Genomic DNA, 24,921 nt, shown 5'->3' with positions numbered 1-24,921 from the left:
ATGAATCAACTTGAAAATACAGCCCATGATGGTGTGAAAAAGAAATTCCACACATAGTAAAGCAGCTACTTGGCCTCAGAGCCAGCGCCGGGCTCCTGTGTGTGTGTTAAACAGGTAGTCTCTTCCTGTACCTAAAACCGGTAGGAGAGAGAGGAGAGCAGGGGGTGCTGCTGGCCCCAGAAGAACTGCCTCCCTCCCCTCTTACCTAAGGGTAGGAGATTATTCCTCCAGGACCCTCAGTGTGACATCCCACCTTTGCTGGAATCTAACCTGTCCCCTCCCTCCCTTCTCAGCAAATTCTCTCAACTCTGACTCAAATGCACAGGAAGCCTCCTTGATTCTCCAACACTGGACACCAGCTTCCCTAAGGCCAATACCAGATTACTCTCCCATAAATCACTGGTGACAGTGGACTATCTGGGGGCTTCTCCCCTCACCATCATCCCTCCTCCCGTTGTGGGCAGAGACCAGACCAGATATGAGTCATCTCCTGACCCCCTAGACATTTGACAAAGGATGGATGAAGAGTGAGTGGGGGTGAGAGCAGACCCCATTCAGGAAAAAAGCAGATAGATAGTGGGTTCCTGGGAGTAGGAGGAGAGACTGAGATGGGGTAAAGAGAGGAGGAGATACTCAGATGGGGTGAGGGCCCAGGCAGAGAATAGTTTAGGAAGAGGGGGACTCACGGGCGTCCTGTGCTCTGCCATCAAAATGCTGCTGAGGGGAAAAAAAAAAAAAAAAAGGTGCAATGAATTCAACCCTGCCCACAGGAGAGCAGATGAAGGCCTGCCCCTAGGGGGCCAGAGCCCACCTGCCTCCCCCATTCTCATGGTGCTAGTGTGGGCATTTCCACAGGGATAGCCATTCACGGGAAAAGGGCATGGGAAAAAAGGCTTGGAGGGGCAGGGGAGTACTCTGAAGCACCCTTGGTGCCCACTACTGGAGATGGTGAGCTGACATACCAGACTCATGACACTGCTGGGTTCCTGGGACATCTCCCTCTTCGGTGCCTCCATGAAACCCTCGGTGGATCCCTCAGTTCCCTGGATGCTGGGGCAAAGTAGGAGCAAGAGTACAGGGCAAGGCTCTGGGCCCCAACCTGCATTTAAGAGATGGGCTCCCAGGCATAGAAGTATGCAAAGGAGACTGACCTGTTTAGCAGCAAAGCCTGGGCTGGTTTGCTGGGTGCTTTCAGCAGCTGGGCCAACCTAAAATGCCAGGAGGAGTAACCAAGCAGTGAGGGCAGCAGGCCTACTGGCTCCAGGAACCAGCACCATTCACCCATTCCTTTATATTGGGAACAACCAGTGTCTGTATGCAGTGCCCACATTGTTACATCCCTTTTCCCTAGGCTCAGTCCTATGTCCACAAGGAACTTCAGAGTCTACAGGAGCAGGAAAACTTTCCAGTGGAGAGCAGAAGTCAGAAATAGGGGTAAATGCCCAATGCATGACAGACTCACAGTTTCAAGCCCTGAGCTTATCTACCCTCCTCCCATTCCAAGACTGGATTATGCCGGTGATGGAAGTTGCTTCCTCCCGGTGTGTCTCTGACCCTAATCTGAAGACCTCTGGAGGGAGAGTAGCCCTCCTCAATATCAGTTTGTCACCCACCTACTTGGGCATTGTCATCTAATCTTGGGTGAAACCACCCATCACAACTGGGGTCCATAGGTGGGTTGGGGGCAGGTAGGGAGCACAAGGATAGGATCCCTACCCCTGGAGGAGCCTGCCAAGAAGCCAGCCTAGGGCCAAGAGGAGAAGAGCACCAGTTGCTGTCAACACCACCACAAACCAGGGCTGTGGCTGCCAGAAAGCCTCTGTGTCTGTCACGAGCATGGGTGTCATCGTTGAGGGCACCTGAAAAGGAGGCCACAGCCTCACCACTGCCTTGCCAAAATGCCCTGACCATTCAGCCTTCCAACCCCTCCCTGGGCTAAGTCACCCCACGCCCGTGATTTGCTCTTCAACACTGCTGGGCTCTCCGCACTCAGCACTTCCCTCTCAACTGCCTTCCCCATAGTTCCACCTGAAAAACTGGGTCTCCTCACTCTCCAAGGTCCACCCTTCCCACCCTGCTGAGGGCCCAAGGAGCCTCCTCACTGTGGTTCTGTGGGTGCTGGTGGCCACTGTGCTGGCCCTCGGGGGAACTAGATGCACAATAATGGTGGCTGTGGTGCTGAGGTGGTGGGTGGAGGGGCCTGCATCGGCCACACGGATCAATAGCTCATAGGTACAGGGCTGCTCTGGCCAGAAGGGCCCCAACACAAGGTCACTGTGCACCAGGATGGCCCCTTGCAGGATGAATCGGTTCTGGCTATTCCCTGAAAGCAGAATGACAGGAGGAAGAGACCATTGCTGGCCTTGGCCTGCCCCTCACTCACAACCTGGTGGTGCCCATGTCCTCTACCTCCCACGATGCTATAGGAGTAGGTCAGGCGCTGTGGCTCCTGAGGGATCCGGCATGACACCTTGGTCACCTCCACGCTGCGGCCCAGAGGAGCATAGATGGTGAGTTCCTGAAATGGGGGCTCACACTCGGGAGCATGGTCGTTCACATCCTGCAGAAAGGAACCAGCTTAGGAGTGGGTGGAACCCACTCCCCAAACCTCTGAGCCAGCCCCTCAACTTCTTCTCACCACAGCCGGAGCCTAGGCATCAAGTGATCAAGGCATCACACTACAGGCTCCAGAGCTTTCAATTAGGCCCCACTCTTCTCCAGCCAACTCGTGGAAGAAACCAAGGCACAGAGTGGAAAAGCAGAACACCACAGGGCAATCTGAACTCCTGTCTTTCCAAGTATTTATTTCCAAAGCCTTAGGACACAATTACCTCAACCTCGATGGTAATGGTACAGGAGCCTGAGCGGTGACGGTTGGGGTTCTGGTCTTGGCCATGGTCAATCACAAGGACAGTGAGCCTGTACAGCCTCTGCTGCTCATAGTCCAAAGGTCCCAGGAGGTGAACTTCCCCTAGAGGGGGAGACCACAGCTTCAGCCTGCAGAGCCAACTCTGGCTCCCCGTTTCCATCCCAGCCCTGGGGTGGATGTACCGCTGAGACGGTCCACAGCAAAGGTGGTAGGACCACCAGAGGTGTAGTACTCAATGTTGTCATGAGGGTAATCCATATCTGTGCCCACCACAGAGCCCAGCAGAGTGTGGGGCACCGCGTCCTCCTGAACCCGGAACGTGCGAGGGGCACAGGCTGGGGAGAACTCGTTGATGGGTGTCACCATCACCAGTACCGGCACCTCAGCTGGAGGTCATTTGGCAGTCAAGGAGCTGGCCTGGGGTACGTATCCCTGAACTGGGGGTCTGACGAGGGAGATATGGCCCTGCCCTGGGGATCTAAAGAGTGAGAGGGTCTGCCGGGCGTGGTGGCTCACACCTGTAATCCCAGAACTTTGGGAGGCCGAGGCGGGCAGGTCACGAGGTCAGGAGATCGAGACCAACCTGGCTAACATAGTGAAACCCTGTCTCTACTAAAAATACAAAAAATTAGCCGGGCGTGGTGGCCGGCACCTGTAGTCCCAGCTACTCTGGAGGCTGAGGCAAGAGACTGGCGTGAACCCGGGAGGCGGAGCTTGCAGTGAGCCAGGATCGTACCACTGCACTCCAGCCTGGGTGACAGAGCAAAACTCCGTCTCAAAAAAAAAAAAAAAAAGAGAGTGAGAGGGTCTAAAGGGAGGGCAGAAGCCTTCCCCTGCTGGGGGTCTAAGAGATATATCCTCAGGGTCTGAAATGGAGACAACCCTGTCCTACTGGATTCTGAAGGAGAAGATATGACCCTGTCCTGAGCATGGGAAGCGGGAGGACAGAACAGCCTTGTCCTGGGTGTCCAGGCCGGGTGTGGTCACTCACTGGTCATCTGGGGCTGGCCACCATCGAGCACCAGGATGGAGGCTGCATGCTGGAAGCAGGCTCCAGGAGTGTCACAGTCCAGTGTGGCATTCACCTAGCCAAAGGGGCTAGAAAGTGAGGTCCAGCCAGAGCCTGAGAGACCCCTGAGCCACACGGGGCTGCTGTAGGCTGGGGCATCCACAAATATCTTGTCTGGATCCTGTTTTCCAGACTGCAACTCAGGTTGGCTCCACAGCCATCCCCCCATCTCCACTCCCATGGTCTCAGAGACCCTTGGCCCACCCACCCCTTCCCACTGCAAGCACCCTGCAAGTGGGTCTGGGAGCTGGGGCTGGTCACCTCAAGGACTCTGTCATAAAGGCAGAGGCTGGCAGGGTTGGAAGAGCTGCGGAACCACAACTTGTAGTCCAGGGTGGCGCCAACAGAGTCCGGATCTTCGCAAGTGAGAGTATTCAGCATAGTGCCCACAGGTGCAGTCTCGGGGATTTGGGACCTGAGAGTATGCAGTGGCAGCAAGGCAGGAGTCTGGCAGCACCCTGAGTCATGGCTCTGACCCCAGCAGCCCAAGTATGGTTCCTGTGTACTCACACCAGAAGCGCTGGGAGGCAGCGTGGAGGCCAGAGGTTGACCAACTGCACATTGATGGTGAGATTGAGCTCGGCACTGGCCCATGGCCGGCGCTGCTCAAAGGCCTTCACCTGCAGCCTGGAGACTGCAGTGCCTGGGGTGCGAGCTAACTCTAGGGGTGTGGTGCTCCGGACCACACCGTCTGCTGCATGGGGTGAGAGAACACAGAGGTCAGGGGTCAGAGAACACAGAAATCAGCTTCGCTCCCAGCTCAGTCCCACTCCCACCAGACCACGAGATCCACAGGCAAAGGAGGCCACTGAGCCTGGCCCTCCTGCTGCCTTCTCCAAGACCAGGCCCCCAAACAGGAAGGTGAAGAGGTACTATGGGTCACCTCTGGACCAGCCACAGAGGCATCCCAGTACCTGCCCCCTCCCCAACACCTCTCACCACGACCGATGGAGAAGAGTGGGCTGGGCACCGGAGACAGGATTTCATAGCGCAGGTCAACACCCTGGGCCCGGACCTGAACCACCTCACTACCAGGGGCCAGGTTCTCAGGGATGGTGATATTCTGAGCCTGCTCGCTGGACCAAAAGAGGGGCACTGGTTCCTGCCCATTCCTGCTCAACCTGTGGGTCCACAGCTTCCTTCCCTGGGTCCCCTCCTGTCAGGGCTGGGACTCAGCTCCAGCAGCCTCACCCTACCTGATTCCCTGGGGCTAGGCCCTTCCTCCCTCACTGTTCCAGGGTAGGGGAGCCTTACAGGAAGGAGACCTGGCTGGAGGGAACAGGCAAAACCTTCACCATCACCATCCCTTGGCAGCTTTGCCTTTGTCCAAAGGACACTGAGATCTGCAGCTGGAAGACCTGTGGTGCACCCAGAACAGAAAAGGAGCCAGACTGTGTGTGTCCACCTCTTTGTCTATGCCCAGTCCTCCCCTTAAATAGGCAACCTCACTTAGGATCTCCAAAAGGATCTTCAGCTTCCACTCTTCCCCATGATCCCCATGACCTGTCACTCTGCTGACAAGTATTCCTTTGAGCCCCATACCTTTGGGCCATAAATTATTCCATTAGGATGCAAACAGCCCAAGAGTGATATCTGAATCATTGACAATGTGAATTATCATCTTACAGTTGCTGAAAGCCACCTCCAGACTGCACTGACCATTTTACTCAGAACTTTTTTTTTTTTTTTTTTTTTTTTTTGCCCATGTTGGAGCACAGTGGTATGATCTTGGCTCACTGCAACCTCCACCCCCTGGGTTCAAGCAATTCTCCTGCCTCAGCCTCCCGAGTAGCTGGGATTACAGGCATGCGCCACCACGCTCAGCTAATTTTTGTATTTTTAGTAGAGACAGGGTTTCTTCATGTTGGCCAGGCTGGTCTTGAACCCCTGAACTCAGGTGACAACGCCCACCTCGGCCTCCCAAACTGCTAGGATTACGTGGGTGAGCCACTGTGCCTGGCCATTACCCAGGACTTTCTCTTACTATGTGATTGCCCTAAACATTTTTCTTTCTATTAGAGGGTTTGTGAATTCCCAGAGAGAGGGATTCCTCTTCTTTCTAGAACTCCAGAGCCCAGCACAGAACCAAGCTAAGGTGGGAGGACAGCCAGCATGCAGCAGCAGGTCCAGGTCTGAGAGAGTCAGTATTAGTCAAGGAGGCCAAGGAGGCCAAGAATAAACAAATTTCTAAAAGGTAGGCACTCTACCCAATCCATAGACATCCTCAGATTCCAGGTCATGCTCACCTTTTGAGCCTGGCCTAGGAGGCCCTGGGATGGTGCCTGCAGCCAACCTTGCTCATTGATGGAGAAAGGTCCAGGGAAGTGTGGCAGGTCCTGGGCACTGATAATGCTCATCTGACAGAACAGAGATGCTGGCAACCACATTCAGCCCCCAGTGCCCTGAGCACCCCCATCAACAACCCAGCAGCAACCCTCCAGCAACCCAGCAGGCACCTGCCTACACCCAATTTATTTCCCTTCCTTCCTTCCTTTCTTCCTTCCTTCCTTCTTTCCTTTCTTTCCTTCTCTCTCTCTCCTTCCTTCCTTTCTCTCTTTCTTTCCTTCTCTCTCTCCTTCCTTCCTCTCTTTCTTTCCTTCTTTCTCTCTCTTTCCTTCCATCCTTCCTTCCTTTCTTTCCTTCTCTCTTCCTCCCTCCCTCTCTTTCTTTCCTTCTTTCTCTCTCTTTCCTTCCATCCTTCCTTCCTTCCTTTCCTTCTCTCTTCCTCCCTCTCTCTCTTTCTTTCCTTCTTTCTCTCTCTTTCCTTCCATCCTTCCTTCCTTTCTTTCCTTCTCTCTTCCTCCCTCCCTCCCTTCCTTCCTTCCTTCTTTCTTTCTTTCCTTCTTTCTTTTTTTTGAGACAGAGTCTCCCTCTGTCGCCCAGGCTGGAGTGCAGTGGCGCGATCTCAGCTCACTGCAACCTCCACTTCCTGGGTTCAAGCGATTCTCCGGCCTCAACCTCCTGAATAGCTGGGATTACACGCCTGTGTCACCACACCCGTCTAATTTCCTTCCCTCCCTTCCCTTTCCTTCCTTCCTTCCTTCCTTCCTTTCTTGTTTCTGACAAAATTTCACTCTTGTCACCCAGGCTGGAGTGCAATGGCGCAATCTCGGCTCACTGCAGCCTCCACCTCCTGGGTTCAAGTGATTCTTCAGTCTCAGCCTCCCAAATAGCTGAGATTACAGGTGCCCGCCACCACGCCTGGCTAATTTTGGTATTTTTAGTAGAGATAGGGTTTCGCCATGTTGGCCAGGCTGGTCACGAACTCCTGACCTCCAGTGATCCACCCGCCTCGGCCTCCCAAAATGCTGGGATTACAGGTGTGAGCCACTGCGCCCAGCCTGACACCCAGTTTTCTCATGCTTCACCACTGACCCTTATCCCAGCCTGGGCTCCCTGACTTCTAGCCCAAGCCCTGGCCGCAATCCTCAATCCTTTTTGCTTTTAAGCCAGTTACTGTTTTTAAATACTTTTTTTTTTTGAGACAGTCTTGTTCTGTCACCCAGCCTGGAGCAGTGGCACAATCTTGGCTCACTGCAACCTCCACCTCCTGGGTTCAAGTGATGCTCCTGCCTCACCTTCCCGAGTAGCTGGGATTACAGGCACATGCCACCACGCCTGGCTAAGTTTTGTATTTTTAGTAGAGACAGAGTCTCACCATGATGGTCAGGCTGGTCTCGAACTCCTGAGGCCACCTGCCTCAGCCCCTCAAAGTGCTGGGATTACAGGTGTGAGCCACCGTGCCTGGCCATTACCTACATTTTTTTTTTTTATTACAGAAACGATACAGAATTGTCATAAAGAACTGAGAACACATAGCAGATCTTGAAAGAACTCAGCCCCTGGCTGGGAGCAGTGGCTCACGCCTGTAATCCCAGCACTTTGGAAGGCTGAGGTGGGGAGATTACGAGGTCAGGAGATCGAGACCATCCTGGCTAACACGGTGAAACCCCGTCTCCACTAAAAAATACAAAAAAATTAGCCGGGCGTGGTGGCGGGTGCCTGTAGTCCCAGCTACTCGGGAGGCTGAGGCAGGAGAATGGCATGAACCTGGAAGGCGGAGCTTGCAGTGAGCCAAGATCGCGCCACTGCACTCCAGCCTGGACGACAGAGCGAGACTCCATCTCAAAAAAAAAAAAAAAGAAAAAAGAACTCAGCCCCTGAGATGTCCCTGTGGGAACAGCCATGGTCACTGGGGAGTGAGCAGCCCTCAGCAGCTCTCTCCAAGAACATGCATCATGTAGAGGCTCATCTATGCCTCTGCTGCAAGGTTCCTCTGCAGGCTGTCCCTGGCCAGGTGGGGGTTAATTTATTCTCTCCATCCCCCCTGCCCCCATCCTGTCACCCACCGTCCCATGTTCTGGGCTTACCTGCGCTCCGTGGAGTTCTAGGCCTGGGAGGAGCAGAGTGTACAGCCGAGCCCCAGGTGTGACTGTCTCTGGAACCTGAATCATTTCCCCAGCTGGCCAGAGTGGAAGTCAGGGAGGATCTGTTCAGGCCATGCCTGCCCCCACCCTGCCGGCTGCCCCTGGCCTCACCTGGGCTGGCAAATTGACCAGCACACTGGAGATGGCTAAGGTCCCGCTGCACATCCACAGAGAGTGAGCCCTCCGTCACATGGTTGCCACATGTGAACTTCAGCTGCAGCTTGTAGTGGTTCACCATCAGGGCATCCAACCGAGCAGAGCTGCTCAAGGTCAGCTGGGGTGGGTGGACAGTGCCATGTGGGGCTTGGAAATTTTAGGTCTGCCCTTGTGCCCCCACAGTCCCCAGCTGTACACATGACCCTACCTTGCCCACATAGGTCCCTCGCCACCTGGCCAAGCTGGGTGGGTTGAAGAAGGTGGTGGGTGGCTGGACATTGAGCAACTCCAGGGTGGGTGTGGGCGTGTAGGAGGAGCAGTTGAAGGATAAAAACTGAAGGATTGTGCCAGGGCCCTGGCTCTCAGAGACATTTATAAAGCAGGGCAGGCTGCAGAGGTCTGTGAAGAGCAGAGAATTCAGGCTGGAGGCCCCCAGGCTGATGGAACCACACATACTAGCATAGTCTTGTCCTTTTGCCACAGGGCCTGGCCATGCCATGGGGCCAAGCAGCTAAGGCCTTTCCTTGTAACCAGCATCCAACATTTCACAGATGGGGAGTGAGAACTTGACTGAGGAAGTGGCCAAGATAAGGGGTGAGGGCCAGGGGTTGAGATTCTTACACTTTCCTACCTCTCCCCCAACCCCTGTCCTCCATGGTAGCTTATCTGGGAAGGGTCAGCACTCCAAGGGAAAACTACAGTTCCCCCACCCACCACCTCCTCACCAGAGACCACCGGAGCAAAGAGGAACACGAGGAGCCTGAGCAGCACCATGATGACCCGAAGACACAGACAGCAGAGGAGGCTTCAGAAAGCTAGGCTGTTTGTCTGACTCACCCTGTTGCCAGGTCAGTTGCTCAAACATAGCTGGGCAGGCGGGACTCCTGGGCCTCCCAGATTCTATCCCCACCCATCCCTGGTGACTGAGTTCTAGACCTCTGGCAGGCTTCCAGAGGCTCAGAATATCCCATTTTCCATTGCCCCCATTCATTACAACTCTAAGGGCATGGAAGGGGAGGAGGATTAAGGTTCAGATGAGGAAACTGGTTATGCAATCCGTGGAGATAGAGCAAGCACAGCACCTAGGAAAATTGGGCCCAGGACCTGCTACCCCACAGAGTCTCAACTCCAGCTGGACCCCCTCCATTAGAACATTATCTGCCCATAAAAAATGAGCCCAACTGTCAACAAAATCTCTCAAAACTTGCTGGGTGTGGCAGCTTACATCTGTAACCCCAGCACTTTGGGAGGCTGAGGTGGGAGGATCACTTGAGCTCAGGAGTTCAATATCAGCCTGGGCAACAAAGTGCGACCCCATCTCTACAAAAAAATTAGTTGAGTGTGGTGATCCAGGCCTGTAGTCCCAGCTACTCTGGAGGCTGAGGTAGGAGGATCGCTTGAACCCCAAGAGATCGAGGCTGCAGTGAGCCGTAAGTGTGCCACTGTACTCCAACCTGAGTGACAGAGCAAGACTATCTCAAAAAAAAAAAAAAAAAAAAAAGTTGTCTACATCCAGCAAGCAAAAGGAATCCTTTATGATAGAAATACAAATACTGGTTACCATTGGGAATATCAATTGGATAGGGCACCAGGTGGCATCCAGGAGTTGCTGAAGATGTTCTATATCTGGGTGGCAGCTGCACAAGTGTCTACAGATTTTAACATTTATTGAGATATAACTTTGAGATCTGTCTATTTATTGTATTTATATGTCAGTTTTTTTAAGTTTTCTGGCCAGGCACGGTGGCTTATGCCTGTATGGGAGGCTGAGGCAGGAAGATCGTTTGAGATCAGGAGTTCGAGACCAGCCTGGACAACATGGTGAAACCCTGTCTCTAAAAAAAAAAAAAAAAAAAAAAAAAAAAAAAAAAAAAAAATTAGCTGGGTGCGGTGGCACATGCCTGTAGTCCCAGTTACTTGAGAGGCTGAGATAGGAGGGTCACTTGAGCCCCAGAGATCGAGGCTGCAGTGAGCCAAGATCATGCCACTGCACTCCAGCCTGGGTGACAGAGTGAGGCCCTGTCTCAAAAAAAAATAACGGTTGTCTTTATTTGCCATCTCCAGTTCTTCAGCCCTCACTCTCTTCTCCACACACTCTAATCAGGCTTGTCCCTCTCTACACAAAACTGCCCTTGTCAGGGTTCCCAATGACCTATGCACTGCCGAATCCAGTGGTTTGTTCTTCACCCTCACTGCCTTGGCAGCATTCAATGCTTGCTCCCCTTGGGTCCTGAGTCCCCACATTCTCAGATTTCTCCTGGCTGTTCCTGCTCAGCTTCTTTGATAGTTCTGCTTCATATCTCCCCTACCTCCACCTCATGGAATGTCCCAGGGCACAGTCCTGATTGCTGTCTCCCTCTGACTACACTCATTTCCTCCCACCCCACCTTATCCAGGCCTATGGCCTTACATACCATCCATTCACTCACTATGCCTCCCAGATCCAAGGCTCCAGTGCTGATCTCTCTCCTGAAGTCCAGAGTCATACACCTAGCAGCTGACTCTGCAACTCCTCTTGGATGTCTAACAGGCATCTCAAGGGTTACGTGTCCATAAGTGATCATTGGATTTTCCTCTCCAAACCCACTCTTCTCCAGTCTTTCCCAGATCAGTTTATGGCAATTTCATCCAACCAGCTGTTAATGCCAGAAATGCAGGAGTCATGCTTGATGCCTCTTTTCCTGCCCACATCCATGCATCAGCAAGACTTGATTTTAGTTCCAAAACATACCCCAAAGTGACCCCCTTCAGGGCACCTGCCCTGCCCAGGCCTAGGCCCTCCCTTTCGTTGCCTGGATGAGGGCAGGGACTTCCACTCTTATTGCAGAATCCTTTTCTGAAAGCAGCTGGGATTATCTAAACAAGGGCTAGCCCAGGTCATTCCTGCTCAAAGGCCCCCATTGCTCCTCATCACACCAAGAACAAAATGTGGGCATTCTGCTCTAAGGCCATTAGAGCCTGGTTTTGCTGACCTTTTCCCTCTTGCCACCACCACCAATCACAGACACCTGGGCCTTCTTTATGTTTGGCCCTGTCCAGCTTCTGTTCCTCAGGGTCTTTTCCCTGGCTGCTCCTTCTGCCTAGAATGTTCTTCTTTCCTTCTTCTTCTCCTCCTCCTCCTCCTCCTCCTCCTTATTCTTCTTCCTTTCTTTTTCTTTTTTTTTTTTTTTTTTTTTTTTGAGACGGAGTCTCGCTCTGTCGCCCAGGCTGGAGTGCAGTGGCGCGATCTCCGCTCACTGCAAGCTCCGCCTCCCGGGTTCATGCCATTCTCCTGCCTCAGCCTCCGGAGTAGCTGGGACTACAGGCGCCCGCCACCACGCCCGGCTAATTTTTTTGTGTTTTTAGTAAAGACGGGGTTTCACCATGTTAGCCAGGATGGTCTCGATCTCCTGACCTCGTGATCCGCCCGCCTTGGCCTCCCAAAGTGCTGGGATTACAGGCGTGAGCCACCGCGCCGGGCCAGAATGCCCCTCTTCTTGATTGCATCCTGATGTCACCTCCTCTGAGACTGACTTTCCCCAGGCCAGCCCATGGCCCTCATTCCCTGGTATTTTCCTGTTGCTGGTATGTCCAGTCTGTCTGCAGCCACACTACCCTTGAGCCTAGCCTGCGTTGAAAGAGCAGCCTCAGGAGAAAGGCTCACCCCAGCACTGACCATCAGTCTGCACCTGGTACCGACAGAGGGAATGCAGACGGTCGCGCGTCGCCGCTGGACTCGCGACTAGCCGAGCACTCCCCACTAGAGGGCAGTCCCATCTAGCTCGGTTGGGACGCGGCTGAGGCCCCGCCGGTGCGCTGCCACAAAGTCCCGCCCTCTCTGACTCCTCAGACGGGCTGAACCCCACTTCCATCCCGTTCAGAGAGTGCCAAGGCCAGCGTCACGAATGGGTCCCGTGGATCAGGCCCCGAGGGTCCACAACCTCTCTGGGTCCTACCATCCGGGGCGCTCTGCCTATGTGCGGGCGCAGCACGACGCCCCGTGGGAGGGACCGCTATTTCACCATTGAACAAATGGGGAGGATGAGGCCCCCGCACGGAGGCGACCTGTCCTGCGTCACGCAGCAAACGCAGGGTCCACTCAACCGTCTGGGGGCTCGGGGGTCCCGGTACCGACCCCGTCCGGCTTCCAGTTACGACCCCGCCCTTCCCACCAAGAACCGCGGTAGAGTCGGGAGGAACGCCGGTTTTAGCCCCTCCCCCTTTGGCCGCGGGGCCGGGGCGGGGCGCGGCTGCCAGATGTCGGGGCGGCGGCGGCGGCGGCGGCGGCGGCGGCGGCGGGAGCTACGGAGAGCGAGGAGTCGCGCAGGCAGGCGGAGGCTGAGGGCGCCGCTGGCCGGCCCTCCCAGCCCTCTCCGCGCGGCTCCGCCGGGGTTCCAAGAGGAGCCAGTAGGCTCGGTGGGAGCCCTGGCACGGACATGCACAGCGTTCGGCTTGACAGCTTCCTTAGCCAGCTCCGCTGGGAACTGGTGAGGCTCGGGAGCGGGTGCGGTTAGTGAGGACGCGTGCGGGCTGCCAGGCTGCCGCCCGGCCGGAACAACAGACGCGTGCGGGGTGGCTCCAGCGTGCCCGTCCGAGGCGGGGTGGGGGCGGCGCGGCGCATATGGCTCAGATGGCCCGCGTCGGGTTTCGGACGGTTGGGAACTGCGCTGAGCATCAGATAACAGCATCCAGCTGGCCGTGCTGCTGGAACCGCGCGGGAGGAGAGAGTGGAAGGGGGACTTCTTTGGGGGCGGGGCATGGGGCGGCAAGGGACTAACGAGGTGCTGGCGCTGCTGTGAACGCCCCCTACTTCAGGCTGGCCTATGCCTCCCTTCTCTACCCCTCACCTAGCAAGCGCTCTTTCTGTGAAAGACGCTTTGGGCTTTGGGAGCTGAATCCCCCAATAGGCACGGGATGCCCCTCCAGTCCTGGGCAGGACCTACTTCCCCGTTCAGGCCCGCAACCCTGCCTGCCTGCCCGCCCGCCCTGGTGGCGGGTGCCGACTTGCCCGGCCCTGCATGCTGCAGCCTGCCAGACTGTCACCAGGTCGGCGGATGAGAACCACACCAGCTTCGAGTGCCAGCACCCCTATGCCTGCCCTGTGCTCACTAGCACCCTGCTGCCCAGGCCAGCAGGCCTATCTAACCTTCCTGGACCCTCTGTTCTCTGGGCTGGCCTGGTGACAAGTGATACCTCTCCGACTTCTGCCCTCTCTTCCCCTCAGTTGTGTGGTCGGGACACAGGCTCACCCCCAATGCCTGGTCCCCTGCAGCCAACCCCCCAAACTGGCCCAGATGTGCAGCCCAGCCACCAGCTTAGGGCCTCGGGTGTCTTGGAAGAGGACTCAGTCTGCTGTGTGGAGGAGGAGGAAGAGGAGGAGGAGGAAGCAGTGGTGACAGAAGACAGGGATGCAGCCTTGGGAGGCCCCAGGGAGCATGCCCTGGACTGGGACTCTGGCTTCTCGGAGGTGTCAGGCAGCACATGGCGAGAGGAAGAACTGCCTGTATCCCAGCGCCCAGCACCCTTAGCACAGCCCCTTCGTAGGCAGCGCCTCTCAGTCAGTGGCCTCCCCATGCCCGGCAGGGCCCCTGTAGCCAGTGTACCACCTGTCCACCGTCCACGGCCCAAGTCCACCCCAGACGCCTGCCTGGAGCACTGGCAGGGACTGGAAGCAGAGGACTGGACAGCAGCCCTACTGAACAGGGGTCGCAGTCGCCAGCCCCTGGTACTAGGGGACAATTGCTTTGCTGACTTGGTGCACAACTGGATGGAGCTGCCTGAGACAGGGAGTGAAGGGGGTGATGGAGGTGGGCACCGTTCCCGTGCTCGGCCCCCTCAGTTCCTGCTTGGCCTCTCCGAGCAGCTTCGGCGCCGGCTGGCCAGGGCTCGGCGGACAGCTATGGCAGGAAAGCGGCTCTCATGCCCACCTCGCCCGGAACCTGAACTGCCTGCGGATGTCTCACGCTTCGCAGCCCTCATGAGCTGCCGTAGCCGCCAGCCCATCATCTGCAATGATGTCAGCTACCTCTGACCCTGCCCTCCAGCCTGGGACAATAAAAGCCTTTTTTCTAGACTGTCCTGGCTCCACACCCCTGAGGCACTAAGAGGCAGCCCCAGCCCTCTGAGGCACTGCCCAGGCAGACAAATCTTCTGAAGAGCTTTTTTTCTCTGTTGAAGGTCCCTGTCATGCCCATGTCACACCCGTGTGCATTAGTGCACTGTTTTCTATCATCCATCCTCTCCACTATGCCTTCCTTTAACAAGCATTTATTGAGTGCCTACTGTGGGCTTACAATGCAGGGCTTGGGATCCGGGGCTCCATTGAGCTAGGTGACAGGGTGGCTGCCTTGTCACAGCTCATAGTGCAGAGGTGGGAAGGCAGTGTCCTCCTCGTCACCCTCACAGCTCAGCTCCAGCACCAACACCTGCTGCCCAGGAGCAGGTACCTGGCGTGTCAGCTGCTGAACCAGTTCTGTCACCCTGGTTGGGGTGGGGTTTAGGGGAGATTGGAGAGGTGAGCCGTGGCAAGCAGAGGGCAGCCTGGCATGGACTAGAGAGGGTGCTGGCAGGCCGTCAGGAGCCCAAGCCAGGAGCAGGAGCTGCTCAAGACAGGAAACATCTGAAACTATTTTAGGAGCAGCTGGTGAGGCGAGCAGGAGGCAGGAAGCTATGGGTCCCTTGGGAGAGGGCTGTGAAAGGGGGGCTGTGCAGCATGTGGGGAGCCCGTGGGGCTGGCCAAATAGGCAGCTCCTGAAGAGTCCTCCTCAGGCTCTCGGCCCTCACCCCACCTCCAGCCCGTTTGCTGGCTCCATTTGGCGAAAGAATGCTTGGGAAGGTGTGAGGGGCCCAGAATGGGGCTGGGAAGACAAAAGACTGTGTGGCCCCTAGCCCCAGCCTCCAGGGACTGGTGGGGCCTGTCTAAAGCCCCAAGTGGGCTCACCTGAGGGGCAGGTGCTGGGCCTGCTTTTCAGGTGGCCATCCGGCCGAATAGAGCAGGGCTGAGCCATGCAGCAGGATCCTCACCCTCAACCCGTGCTGCTCCTAGAGGAGAAAGGTCAGACGCCAGCTGGGCCGGGCTGGGCTGAGCCTGGGGGTTGGGGTAGCAACAGGGCACACCTGAAGATGAGCCAGCAGCGACTCCAGGGTCCTCTCAGGCTGCCCAGCTGGTACCTTCAGACGGTCCCAACAGGTCCACTTCAGGTGATGGAACTGGGATGAGGTAGAGGAGGAGTGAGAGACTTCTTACCTCCTCCCAACCCCCATCCCAGTTACCAGCAGCCTTTCCTAGGGGAAGAGCTGGACTAGCAGGAAACAGGAGCCAGGGGGTGGGGGGCGGGGGGGAGGTGGGATCTAGGCCCAGAGTCTCAGCCCCCTCCCCCTCCAGGCTGGGGCCAGCACAGGAAATGGGGCTATGGGGCCCGTACAGGGAAACAGACGATCCATCACATGGACCGGTTGTGAGAGTGGGGGATGAGGGGGTGGTGCTTCCTGAGGAAACCCAGAGCAGGGCCCCTGCAGCCTCTGATAAAGCTGCTTGTTCCTCAAAGACAAGGCTGGGAGCTGGGGGGCACATCCTGCCCCCAATCTTGTATGTACTGCCAGTGCCTTGGGCTACTCATTGGGACACAGGGGCAAAGGGCACAGTGACCACCAGGGCCCCACTGTCCCAGAGACCCCAGCAGGGATACAATGCATAGAGGCTTCCTCCTCCTGTCCCCTCTTTCCTTCCAAGAGTCTTGGGGTTCTGGTACCTAGAGCTAAGGACAGAAGGATGGCTGGCAGGTATCTAGAGACCAGGAGAGGGGGTGCCTATCAGCCCCTGAGAAAACACACTGGGGTCAAGCTGAGACTAGGCTAGAGGTGAGATGGGGGCTTCTCCTTCACCCGCTTCACTCTGGACAAAGGCAGCCTGTGTGCTGGTTAGAGGCAGGGTGCCTCACAAAGGGGCTCTGTGTGCTAGTCCAGAGGGACCCCAGGCTGCTCAGCAGAAACCCAGTGCTGGCCCATGACCTCTGCCCTCTCCCCTCGTGAGGGCATTCCTTCTACCCTCATCCTTGCCCCAAGGAAATGCCAACTGCAGAGCCTGGGCACAAGGCTGGAGGCATTCACAGCCCTGCAGTCACAGGAACACAAATCCCCACAAGCCCAGGATCACACACGTGTGCCCACATGCATCTCCATGCATGCCCACATTGAGGACACAGGAAGATGGGAGCCCTGCACTCCCATCTGATACACAGATGTGCAAACTTGCTCCTTCCATACCCACACTCCAGGGATGCCCAGACCCCAGTTGCACTCACAACTGTGACACAAATATACTCAGGGCTGCAGACCCCACACCTCTAGTGGCAAGCCTATTACCCTTTAACTCAGCTTGTAGGAGGTAGGCCAGGGCCCCTGTACCATGCAGGGGGAAGCTAGACTCTTTCTGGGGCTGATGCCCTGGTCCCCTCCCCACTACCTACCCCTCAGGGGTACTCCAAGGAAGGAGGGGACTGTGGGGGATGTCTGGCTCCACTAATAAGTTAAAGCTGCAGCTCCCCCAGATCCTGGGCTTTGGAGGGTTGGGGGTGGGGATGGCTGACGGCTGCTTCCTGTGTCTGACAGGTCCCAGCCTGGCTTCATAGCAGGAAGAGGGCTGGAGGGAGTCTTCAGGACTTCTGCACAGTCTGAGTCTCAGTGAGAGCCGGCAGCTAGATTGGGGCCTGTATGGGCAGGTGCAGGGGAAACCCAGGCCTAGTGGGGCTAAGGGTGGGGTATCATGGGCTCACCGTCTGGATGGCTGGGGCAAAAGGCATATAGCGGATGAGGTAGTTTTCAGCCAGATGTAGGTAGCTGTGGCGAAAGGCACTACGAGGCCGTGGCCCACCCACCACCTTATACAGCTCCAGGCCCAACAGGCCTGCCACAGCTGCTGTAGTGGTGGCAATGGCTGGGATAATCTGGCCCACAATTCGCTTGCTCTGCCAAGGACAAGAGATTTGGTCTGGGCCCAAGGCGTAGGGCCAGGGTTTGCCCTCCACCTCCAGGCCCAAGCCTCAAGGGGTGGGGTTACCTGGGCACGGTTGACCGGTGGAATCCCATAGTTCTGACATCTCAGGCTAGCTGCCGCTGACACAAAGTCCATATGGAAGTTGCTGTCATCATCCTGTAAGGCCCAAGTCAAAGTAGTGTTAACACTGCAGCTGTGCCTCACCATGGCCCACTGTGTGCCACTGCACAGGTCTCCACACAGTTCTGTCGGGGGGTTGCCCCACATCTCCTCTTGATCAGACAGGCTGAGGTTCAGGGAATGTGAGCTGCTTCCAGGGTCTTGCTGGGAGAATTCAGGCCAAGGGGCTCCAAAACTACCTTATTAGCTCCTGACCTTTCTCCACAAACTCCCCAGCCCCACTCCTCACTGCCACTTGGGCTCCCACCTTCTCAAACATCAGAGGCTTCAGGGGAGGGCCCACACTCCAGACTTCCAGGGCTTTGTTCAGTTCCTTCTGCTGCTCAGGACCTATCAGGGGAGGGGATGTTGAGACAGTCCTTAGCCCCTGTCTCCTGCACTCTTCTTGGAGCCCTGTGCCTATTCTTGGTCTTTGCCAAGCCTGTCACTTACTATTCTCTGATCAAATCAAGAAGCCCCCTTAATTAATGCTACATTCTCCCCTCTAGAAGCCCCAGTCTTCACCCGTGTATGCTCATGACCTCTGTGACTCTGTCCTCACCTGCAGGCCATAGCTAGGCACTCCCCAGGAACCAATGGATTTTATTTATTTTGCCAAGAATCTGCCACAAGAACTGGGATGTGGGGTAGGCAGCAGGGAGAAGACCTACTGAGGGACCAGATGATAAGCCTGAAACTATGGAGGAGTGAGGTTAGGAGGCCTGAGAGGTAGCGAATTGGCTGTAGATCCCATAGGCCCTACCTTCCTTCTGCAGCACAGGCTGAGGACAGAACAGGTTCAGGCCTTTGAAAGACAGCATGAGGGGCCAGGGCCAGGAGCCTTACCAAACTCAGCAGAAGCTGAAGCCAGCTCTAGATTACTAGCAAAGATGGGGGCCATCTGTTGGGGGTCAGGCTGTGGCAGCAGCTTCAGCAGCTCCCTGAGTGCAGTCCAGTCCTGTGAGCCAGGCAGCCCATGCATCTGGGCATACAGGTTGGCAGCTGCTAGTACGTAGAGGAGGTGTGTGTCCTGCAGCCAGACCAAGAGCAGGAACAGAGGCATGGGTGCAAGTGAGCACCCATGTATGGGTGCATGGGGTGGGGGTCACTGTCCATTTGTGGATCTGTTTGAGTGCCTGCCTTTGCCTCACATGTAGACACCCATATGTGCACATGCATAGCTCTCTCTGGGCATCTATGCATCTCTGCAGAATGCAGAAATGCCTCCCTCTGCTCTGAGGGGCCACATGTCTATCTTGGAGCTCCCTAGAGAATCCCACTCACTTGGTTGGTGTCAAACTCCAAGGGCTGGGGACACTGTTTGGGACCCGACCAGAAGGGAGTTCCATCCTCAAGCACCTAGGTAGGTAAGTAGAAGCTGCTGGGCTCAGTCTGGTCCCCCTGAGCCCCCAGCGTCCCAACCCCTAGCCACACACTTTATTAGGTGGGAAGTGCCTCAGCAGCTGTTTGATGCCATAATGGAAGCAGAGTTTCCAGTGGCCAAGAGCCCACGCCACACAGTCTTGCCAGTTCTGTGGACGCACTCTCAGGACCCCAAGCACCGGCTTCAGTAAGGTGAGTGTCTGTGGCTCATCCATGTCTGCCAGGGAAGTGTGTGCCCTGCAGAGAGAGGAGGAAGTGTGAGACTGAGTCCTGCAGACTCGTGCTTGGAGCCCTGGACTCCCATCTGCCTCTGTTGGTGGCCTTACTGTTGGTGGTGGTTGATGGTCTCTGCAGACCGTCGGAAGAGTCCCTCAAACTCATGCCGGGCCCACTGTGGAGGAGGGAGGAAGAATGAGGTGTCAGGTGGAGAACAGGTCTGCAGCTGAGGGCTGAGCTGGGTGGGGTGGGAGTCTCCAGGGTGCTTCCTACCTGCAGGGTGTGCTCGGCTGTGCTAGGGAAGTACCGCACGGTACAGATAGGGTAGGGGGCATCCTCAGAAGCTGCAGCTGAGACAGGGGCTCTGTAGGCCTCAGTCACATGTGGCATGAATACTGAACAACTGCCCCAGGTGCCCGATGTGCCTGCCTCCAGCAGTGGCTTCAGATAGTGGGTGCAACGAGCAGCCACATAGTGCCCTGGCAAGGGAGCAGTGGGTCAGAAGTGGGACTGGCACAGCTGCGGGCAAGGGACTGGCCTCCGAAGTCAAGCACTCACGGGCCTGGAAACTGTCCAGGGCGGCAGCCACGCCATCCACACGGGAGAAAAAGTTCTCCCCATAGATGTGCTCTGTGGTGGGATCCAGTGGGTAGGTGAGCGGGATCACCTGTAAGTCTGGGTTCAGGCCCCGGGCAGCTGCTGCAGCCACCTCTGCCTTGGGTCTCTGGGAAGAAGGCAGGAAGATGTTGGGTGGGAAGCTGTATGGGAGGACGGTCTGGGATGCAGGAGTGTGGAGAGGGGTCAGCACTCACACCAACGTCCTGGGACCTGAAGAGGAGCTGACGGCTGAGATTGGAGCGCTCTATGTGGTCCATGTCGACAACAGTCAAGCCCCCGCTGTTCCCGGCCCCCAGTCCCACTAGGGCAAAGACTTTGAGCAGCTCACAACCAATGGCACCAGCGCCCACCTGTTGGCAGGAACAGCCTTAGCCAAAGGGGCTGGGCTGGCTCTCCCAAAGGCACCCCCAGTCTCACCCCACAGCTCACCAGGAGGTAGTGCTGGCGGCTCAGTTTCTCCTGAAAACCAGCCCCAAACACTGCAATTTGCCCATCATAGCGGCTGCCTCTCTAGGGGACAGAGACAGGGGTCAGTGATGGCTACTGGCCTGCATCTCCTTCTTACACTGAGTTTTCTGAATCAGGACCTGGAGGCCATTCCTCATGCTTCTCCCCTAGTCCTGATTTTGGACAAGGCTTGCACCCCTATCCCAGGCTCTCACCGGGGCACAGTCCTCAGGACTGGGAAGGAGCTCCCCATCTTCTGGAAGACAATCGAGGGCATCAAAGTAAAGCCACTGGTCCAGAGGCATGAACTTCCTGGAGATTGCCTAGGGGCAGCACTTCAGGCTGGGCACTCCCGCCACCTCCTGACCCCCCTCAGATCCTGGCTGGAGGCTTCACCCAGGTTGGTGAAGCCTCCAGGGCTGCTGTCTAGCGCTGGGTGCCCTCTGACACACACACCGATCTCCACATCTTCCCAGTACCCCCCACACCTATGCCTCTGCCCACCTTCAGCACTTCCTGGGCAGCTACTGCACCCAGCATGGCCACCATAGGGCTCAAGACACCTGCACTGCTTAGGGCGACTGTCCGCACTAGGGCCTCATCCAGTGGCTGTTCCAGTGGCTCTTCCTCTGTCCGCTTCAGTGGTTCCAGGTCCCGGGCCAGGCCCACCACGGTCTCTGCATCAACCTGTTGGTAGGACTCTGTGGGCATAGTAGCCCCAGCCTGAGCTCTACTCCTGACTCAGATCCTTCCAGCCACCCTCCATCCACCCTGTTCCACAGAAGAGGAAGCAGAAGCCTGGGTGGGAAGGCCTGGCGCTGCTGCCAGCCTGCACAGCACCACCAGAGGATGCCCAGTACCAGACAGCAGACCAAGAGGCTTCACTAATCTGAGTGCAGCTTCCAGCACAGATCTGAGGGGTCGGGGTGTAGCAGGAGTCCCCAGGATGTGTGCCTGGCACTTCCATGGAACCAGTCTCTAATCTAAAAGCTGCAGTGTTGGGAGATCAAACTTGGATTTATGAACGGTCATTGTTGCCTCTGGCAGGTGGGACCCCAATAAATGACAGAGGCTGGGGGTGGGAGCAACAGGGCTACTCACAGGATCCCAGGGGTGGGGTGGCCGGCCATGGAGGTGCTGGAACTTGTGCAGTGCACGGAAGGCCTGATGCAGGCAGTGGGCACGGTGAACTTCCTGGGAGCTCTGGGCCACCACATGGGGCTGGAGCAGGGCTGTGTCCAGGGACTTCTGCGAGGGCACCTGGCTCAGGGTCTAGTCCAGAATGCTATGGGCCCCTCAAGGCGACAAAGCTCCCCTACCTCAGATGCACTTGCACTCACATGTCTCACAGTCTTGGGTCTCTTGACTTCAGTGATAGCCCCACCACGCAAGTACCGAGAGAAAGTTGTTGTGTCTCCAATCTCCAGGGACCCATCCTCTGAAGGAGTTCCAGTCTAGTCAGTATGATCCTTGAGCCTGAGTAGTTCCCACACCCCATCCTATCTTACATCTGTGTCCCAGACCTTGCTGCACCTTGTAGAAGGTGGAGGGAGAAAAACCCATCCCAAGGGCCAGGCTGTGCTCACTTCCAGTGGAGGCTTGGGCCCTGCGCCTGGAATTGGAATGGGATTGGCTTACCCCGCACGTGGATAGACCGGGGATCACAGTCGTTGAGCTCAGCCATTCCCTCAATTCCTGAGAAAGTCACCAAGTCTCCATCACGGAAGTAGTGGGTATTGGCCCCTTTCCTCAGAGTGAGAATGCCAGGGGAGCCCTGGGTAGGAGGAGGCTTGGCTCAGGGGTGCCTGGACCTGCCTTCCACAGGCCCTGGCAGCCTCTCCTTGGTCAGCAGGTGAATGCCTACAGCTCAGCACCCACCTGGGAGATGTGCTGGATGGCAGCTGTCAGGGGTTCTGCCTCTGTGGGGTCCTGCACAGTGAAGTCCTCACCAAAGTCACAGAACAACTGCCTGAGATGGGGTGGTAGAGGTCACTGAGGCAGCTTACAGGTTGTACTTAAGGATAGGGGATACTAGGGCAGGGCCAGAGGGCCAGAATTGGGAAAGGAATGCAAGGAGAGGCTTGGGAACTAGAATTTGAGAGGGTTACTGGAGCAGGTCTGGAGGCTAGGTTAGAGGAACCAGAGGGCAGGACTGGGGACCAGAATCAGAAAGGCATGCTGGGATAGACCTGAGGCTGGTTGGAGGGGCACTGGAGCAAGCCTGGAGCTTAGGACAGCATGGGGCCAGTTGCTGGCTGTAATATGGTAGGCTGGGCAGGCAGTCTTACTCACCCCACGAGGCCCCGGGTGTCAGCTGCCAGAAAGCAAACTCCATGCTTATGGCACAAGGTACCCACCTTCAGCTGCTCCTCCAGCTTAGCAGCAGTCAGCACCACCACCTGGGTGGACACAGTGATCAGCAGGGCCAAAACCACTGCCCAGCCCTTCCTGCTCTTGAGGGCTGCAGGCCTGAGCTGACCTGGAAGTCCAACAGCAGGTCCTCAGTGATGTCACCCGTGTGCACGATGACCTGGACAGCTCTGTTGAGCTGAGCCAAGAACTCTTGAGAGGCCTCGGCTCTGCTCCTTTCCAAGTGCTGCTCTGAGAGGAGAAACTAGGGAGAGAGCCAGTGCAACCTGAGCAAAGACACTCCTCTTGGGCCGTGCCCCAACCTTGGTCTGGCAGCCCATAGCCCCCCAGGACACTTACCTGGGCAGCCAGGTCGGACCAGCAGGTGGGGTGGGGATCATGCAGAGTGAGGCTGCCCACGCCCATCAGGACCAAGTTCTTGGCCACCTCGGCCCCCAGGCCCTGCAGGCCTGACACCAGGACCCTGGCTCCCTGAATCCTCTGCATGGCAGGTGAGCCCAGCACATACCTGTGGATGGGAAGCAGAAGGCAAGCAGTTATAGATCAAGGTCTGAAGACCATCCCACTCTTCACCCCCCACCTCGGGCCTCACAGCTGTCTTGAATACAGCTCCTCATCCAGCAGCTTCGAAGCATCCAGGGCATCCATCCTCAAACCTGGGGCTGAGCAGTAGGCTTCAGCGCTCAGAGATAGGTTCTTTGTGTAGGTGGCGGTGACAGTAGGGGCCAGTGCCCTGCTGTAGCCAGTGCAAACAGGAACCAAGGCCAAGGGAATAAGGGACGCTGCTGGTCACAGCTCTCTTCCTGGCTCCTCTGGAGAAAATAAAAGTGAAAGTTAAACTACGCTCTGAGCTGGCTCCTGATCCTGCCTCCAGACGCCAGCTCCAGACAGGCCATTCAGGGTCTAAAACCTGAGATGAGTTCCAGGACTCCAAGAGGTGATCAGTCTCTGAGTGTCAGACCTGAGGGTGGGAGGCATGGGGCAGCCACATTCACACATGTTCTTATTTTCCTTTTAGACTTTTATTTTGAAATAATTATAGACTCATAAGAAGTTGCAAAAAAAAATAGTGCAGAGAGGTCCTGTGTCTCCTTTTGCCTTCTTAGGAACCTGGGGCCATTTCTCTGGGAGATGGACCACTGTTTGTCACGAAACTCCGTAATAGCCAAACCAAGTGCTGTCTTAAGTTCTTTTTTGTTGTTGTTGTTAATTTAGGTGAAATTCATGTAACATAAAGTTAACAATTTTAAAGTGTACAATTCAGTGGCATTTAGTGCATCCACAATGTTGTTCAACCATCACGTCTATCTAGTTCCAAAATTTTTCATCACCCACAACGAACATACCAAACACATTCAATAATTACCATACATGTGGCCGGGCGTGGTGGCCCACGCCTGTAATCCTAGCACTTTGGGAGGCCAAGGCGGGCGGATCACCTGAGGTCTGGAGTTCAAGACCAGCCTGGCCAACATGGTGAAACCCCATCTCTACTAAAAGTACAAAAATTAGCCAAGCATGGTGGTGCATGCCTACATGTAATCCCAGATACTCGGGAGGCTGAGGCAGAAGAATTGCTTGAATTCGGGAGATGGAGGTTGCAGTGAGCTGAGATCGAGCCACTGCACTCCAGCCTGGGCAACAGAGTGAGACTCAGTCTCAAAAAAAAAAAAAAGAATTGCAAAATGTGACCTCTTATGTCTATTTTCTTTCACTTAGAATGTTTTCAACATTCATAGAGTTTATAGCCTGTATCAATATTTCATTCCTTTTAATGGCTGAATAATAGTCCATTATATGTATATACCACAATTTGTTTATCCATTCATCTGTTGATGGACATCTGGGTTATTTCTAACTTTTGGATTTGTGAATAGTGCTGCTATGTCCTTTTTTTTTTTTTTTTTCTTTTTGAGACAGTCTCACTCGGTTGCCCAGGCTGGACTGCAGTGGCACAATCACAGCTCACTGCAGCCTCAATCTCCTGGGCTCAAGTGATCCTGCTGCCTCAACCTCCCAAGTAGCTGGGACTAGAGGTGTGCACCACTACACCCAGTTAAAGTAGTTTTTGTTTGTTTGTTTGTTTTTGAGACACGGTCTCACTCTGGTTGCCTAGGCTGGAGTGCAGTGGTGTGATCATGGCTCACTGCAGCCTCAGCGTCTTGGGCTCAAGCAATCCTCCCACCACAGCCTCCTGAGTAGCTGGGACCATAGGCATGCACCACCACATCTG

The 24,921-nt window shown here is 55.9% G+C and overlaps 3 protein-coding genes across 8 annotated transcripts; 1 reads left to right on the top strand and 2 right to left on the bottom strand.

Annotated features, from left to right (window-relative positions):
* CDHR4 (cadherin related family member 4) lies at positions 1-9,378 on the bottom strand. Its single transcript, XM_024244979.3, has 19 exons — positions 9,247-9,378; positions 8,730-8,920; positions 8,477-8,639; positions 8,309-8,400; positions 6,185-6,295; positions 5,193-5,296; positions 4,878-5,014; positions 4,449-4,632; positions 4,200-4,353; positions 3,861-3,954; positions 3,052-3,255; positions 2,832-2,971; positions 2,410-2,560; positions 2,103-2,323; positions 1,717-1,859; positions 1,152-1,208; positions 963-1,050; positions 687-714; positions 1-131 (listed from the first exon to the last, which is right to left on the bottom strand). The coding sequence occupies exons 1-19, from the start codon at positions 9,293-9,295 to the stop codon at positions 76-78; spliced, it is 2,367 nt and encodes a 788-aa protein (XP_024100747.1). The 5' UTR covers positions 9,296-9,378; the 3' UTR covers positions 1-75.
* Positions 9,379-12,469: 3,091 nt separating this feature from the next.
* INKA1 (inka box actin regulator 1) lies at positions 12,470-14,574 on the top strand. The gene is made up of 2 exons (XM_002813740.5): positions 12,470-12,987; positions 13,725-14,574. Exons 1-2 carry the CDS (start codon positions 12,937-12,939, stop codon positions 14,529-14,531), a joined length of 858 nt encoding a protein of 285 aa, XP_002813786.1. The 5' UTR covers positions 12,470-12,936; the 3' UTR covers positions 14,532-14,574.
* Positions 14,575-14,751: 177 nt separating this feature from the next.
* UBA7 (ubiquitin like modifier activating enzyme 7) lies at positions 14,752-23,525 on the bottom strand. Of its 6 annotated transcripts, none has more exons than XM_063722489.1 (24): positions 23,281-23,524; positions 23,028-23,196; positions 22,798-22,932; positions 22,611-22,717; positions 22,197-22,287; positions 21,957-22,092; positions 21,659-21,756; positions 21,420-21,566; positions 20,823-21,005; positions 20,534-20,641; positions 20,301-20,381; positions 20,066-20,221; positions 19,812-19,977; positions 19,527-19,732; positions 19,364-19,428; positions 19,091-19,274; positions 18,939-19,013; positions 18,501-18,684; positions 17,923-18,005; positions 17,559-17,651; positions 17,275-17,466; positions 15,617-15,709; positions 15,441-15,541; positions 14,752-15,125 (listed from the first exon to the last, which is right to left on the bottom strand). In XM_063722489.1, the coding sequence occupies exons 1-24, from the start codon at positions 23,334-23,336 to the stop codon at positions 15,104-15,106; spliced, it is 2,931 nt and encodes a 976-aa protein (XP_063578559.1). In that variant the 5' UTR covers positions 23,337-23,524; the 3' UTR covers positions 14,752-15,103. The 6 variants fall into 6 exon arrangements, with proteins under 6 accessions (XP_063578559.1, XP_024101156.1, XP_063578558.1 ...); XM_024245388.3 differs by having other exon boundaries at positions 14,752-14,980; XM_063722488.1 differs by having other exon boundaries at positions 14,752-14,980; positions 23,345-23,524.
* Between the last annotated feature and the right edge of the window lie 1,396 nt (positions 23,526-24,921).

This window comes from Pongo abelii, chromosome 2 (genome assembly GCF_028885655.2).
Source record: "Pongo abelii isolate AG06213 chromosome 2, NHGRI_mPonAbe1-v2.0_pri, whole genome shotgun sequence".
NCBI lineage: Eukaryota > Metazoa > Chordata > Mammalia > Primates > Hominidae > Pongo > Pongo abelii.
The sequence above is the reverse complement of the archived record's forward strand: the minus strand, read 5'-3'. Positions and strand labels throughout refer to the sequence as shown.

Coding starts and splice junctions, on each gene's coding strand:
- CDHR4 (XM_024244979.3), bottom strand. CDS start 9,295: ATGGTGCTGCTCAGGCTCCTCGTGTTCCTCTTTGCTCCGGTGGTCTCT. Junction 2,561..2,831: donor CCATTACCATCGAGGTTGAG/GTAATTGTGTCC, acceptor TCCTTTCTGCAG/GATGTGAACGACCATGCTCC. Junction 132..686: donor TGGCAGAGCACAGGACGCCC/GTGAGTCCCCCT, acceptor TACCGGTTTTAG/GTACAGGAAGAGACTACCTG.
- INKA1 (XM_002813740.5), top strand. CDS start 12,937: ATGCACAGCGTTCGGCTTGACAGCTTCCTTAGCCAGCTCCGCTGGGAA. Junction 12,988..13,724: donor GCCAGCTCCGCTGGGAACTG/GTGAGGCTCGGG, acceptor TCTTCCCCTCAG/TTGTGTGGTCGGGACACAGG.
- UBA7 (XM_024245388.3), bottom strand. CDS start 23,336: ATGGATGCCCTGGATGCTTCGAAGCTGCTGGATGAGGAGCTGTATTCA. Junction 21,006..21,419: donor CACCCCACCCCTGGGATCCT/GTGAGTAGCCCT, acceptor TCCTACCAACAG/GTTGATGCAGAGACCGTGGT. Junction 20,642..20,822: donor CTGCCCAGGAAGTGCTGAAG/GTGGGCAGAGGC, acceptor TGCTGCCCCTAG/GCAATCTCCAGGAAGTTCAT.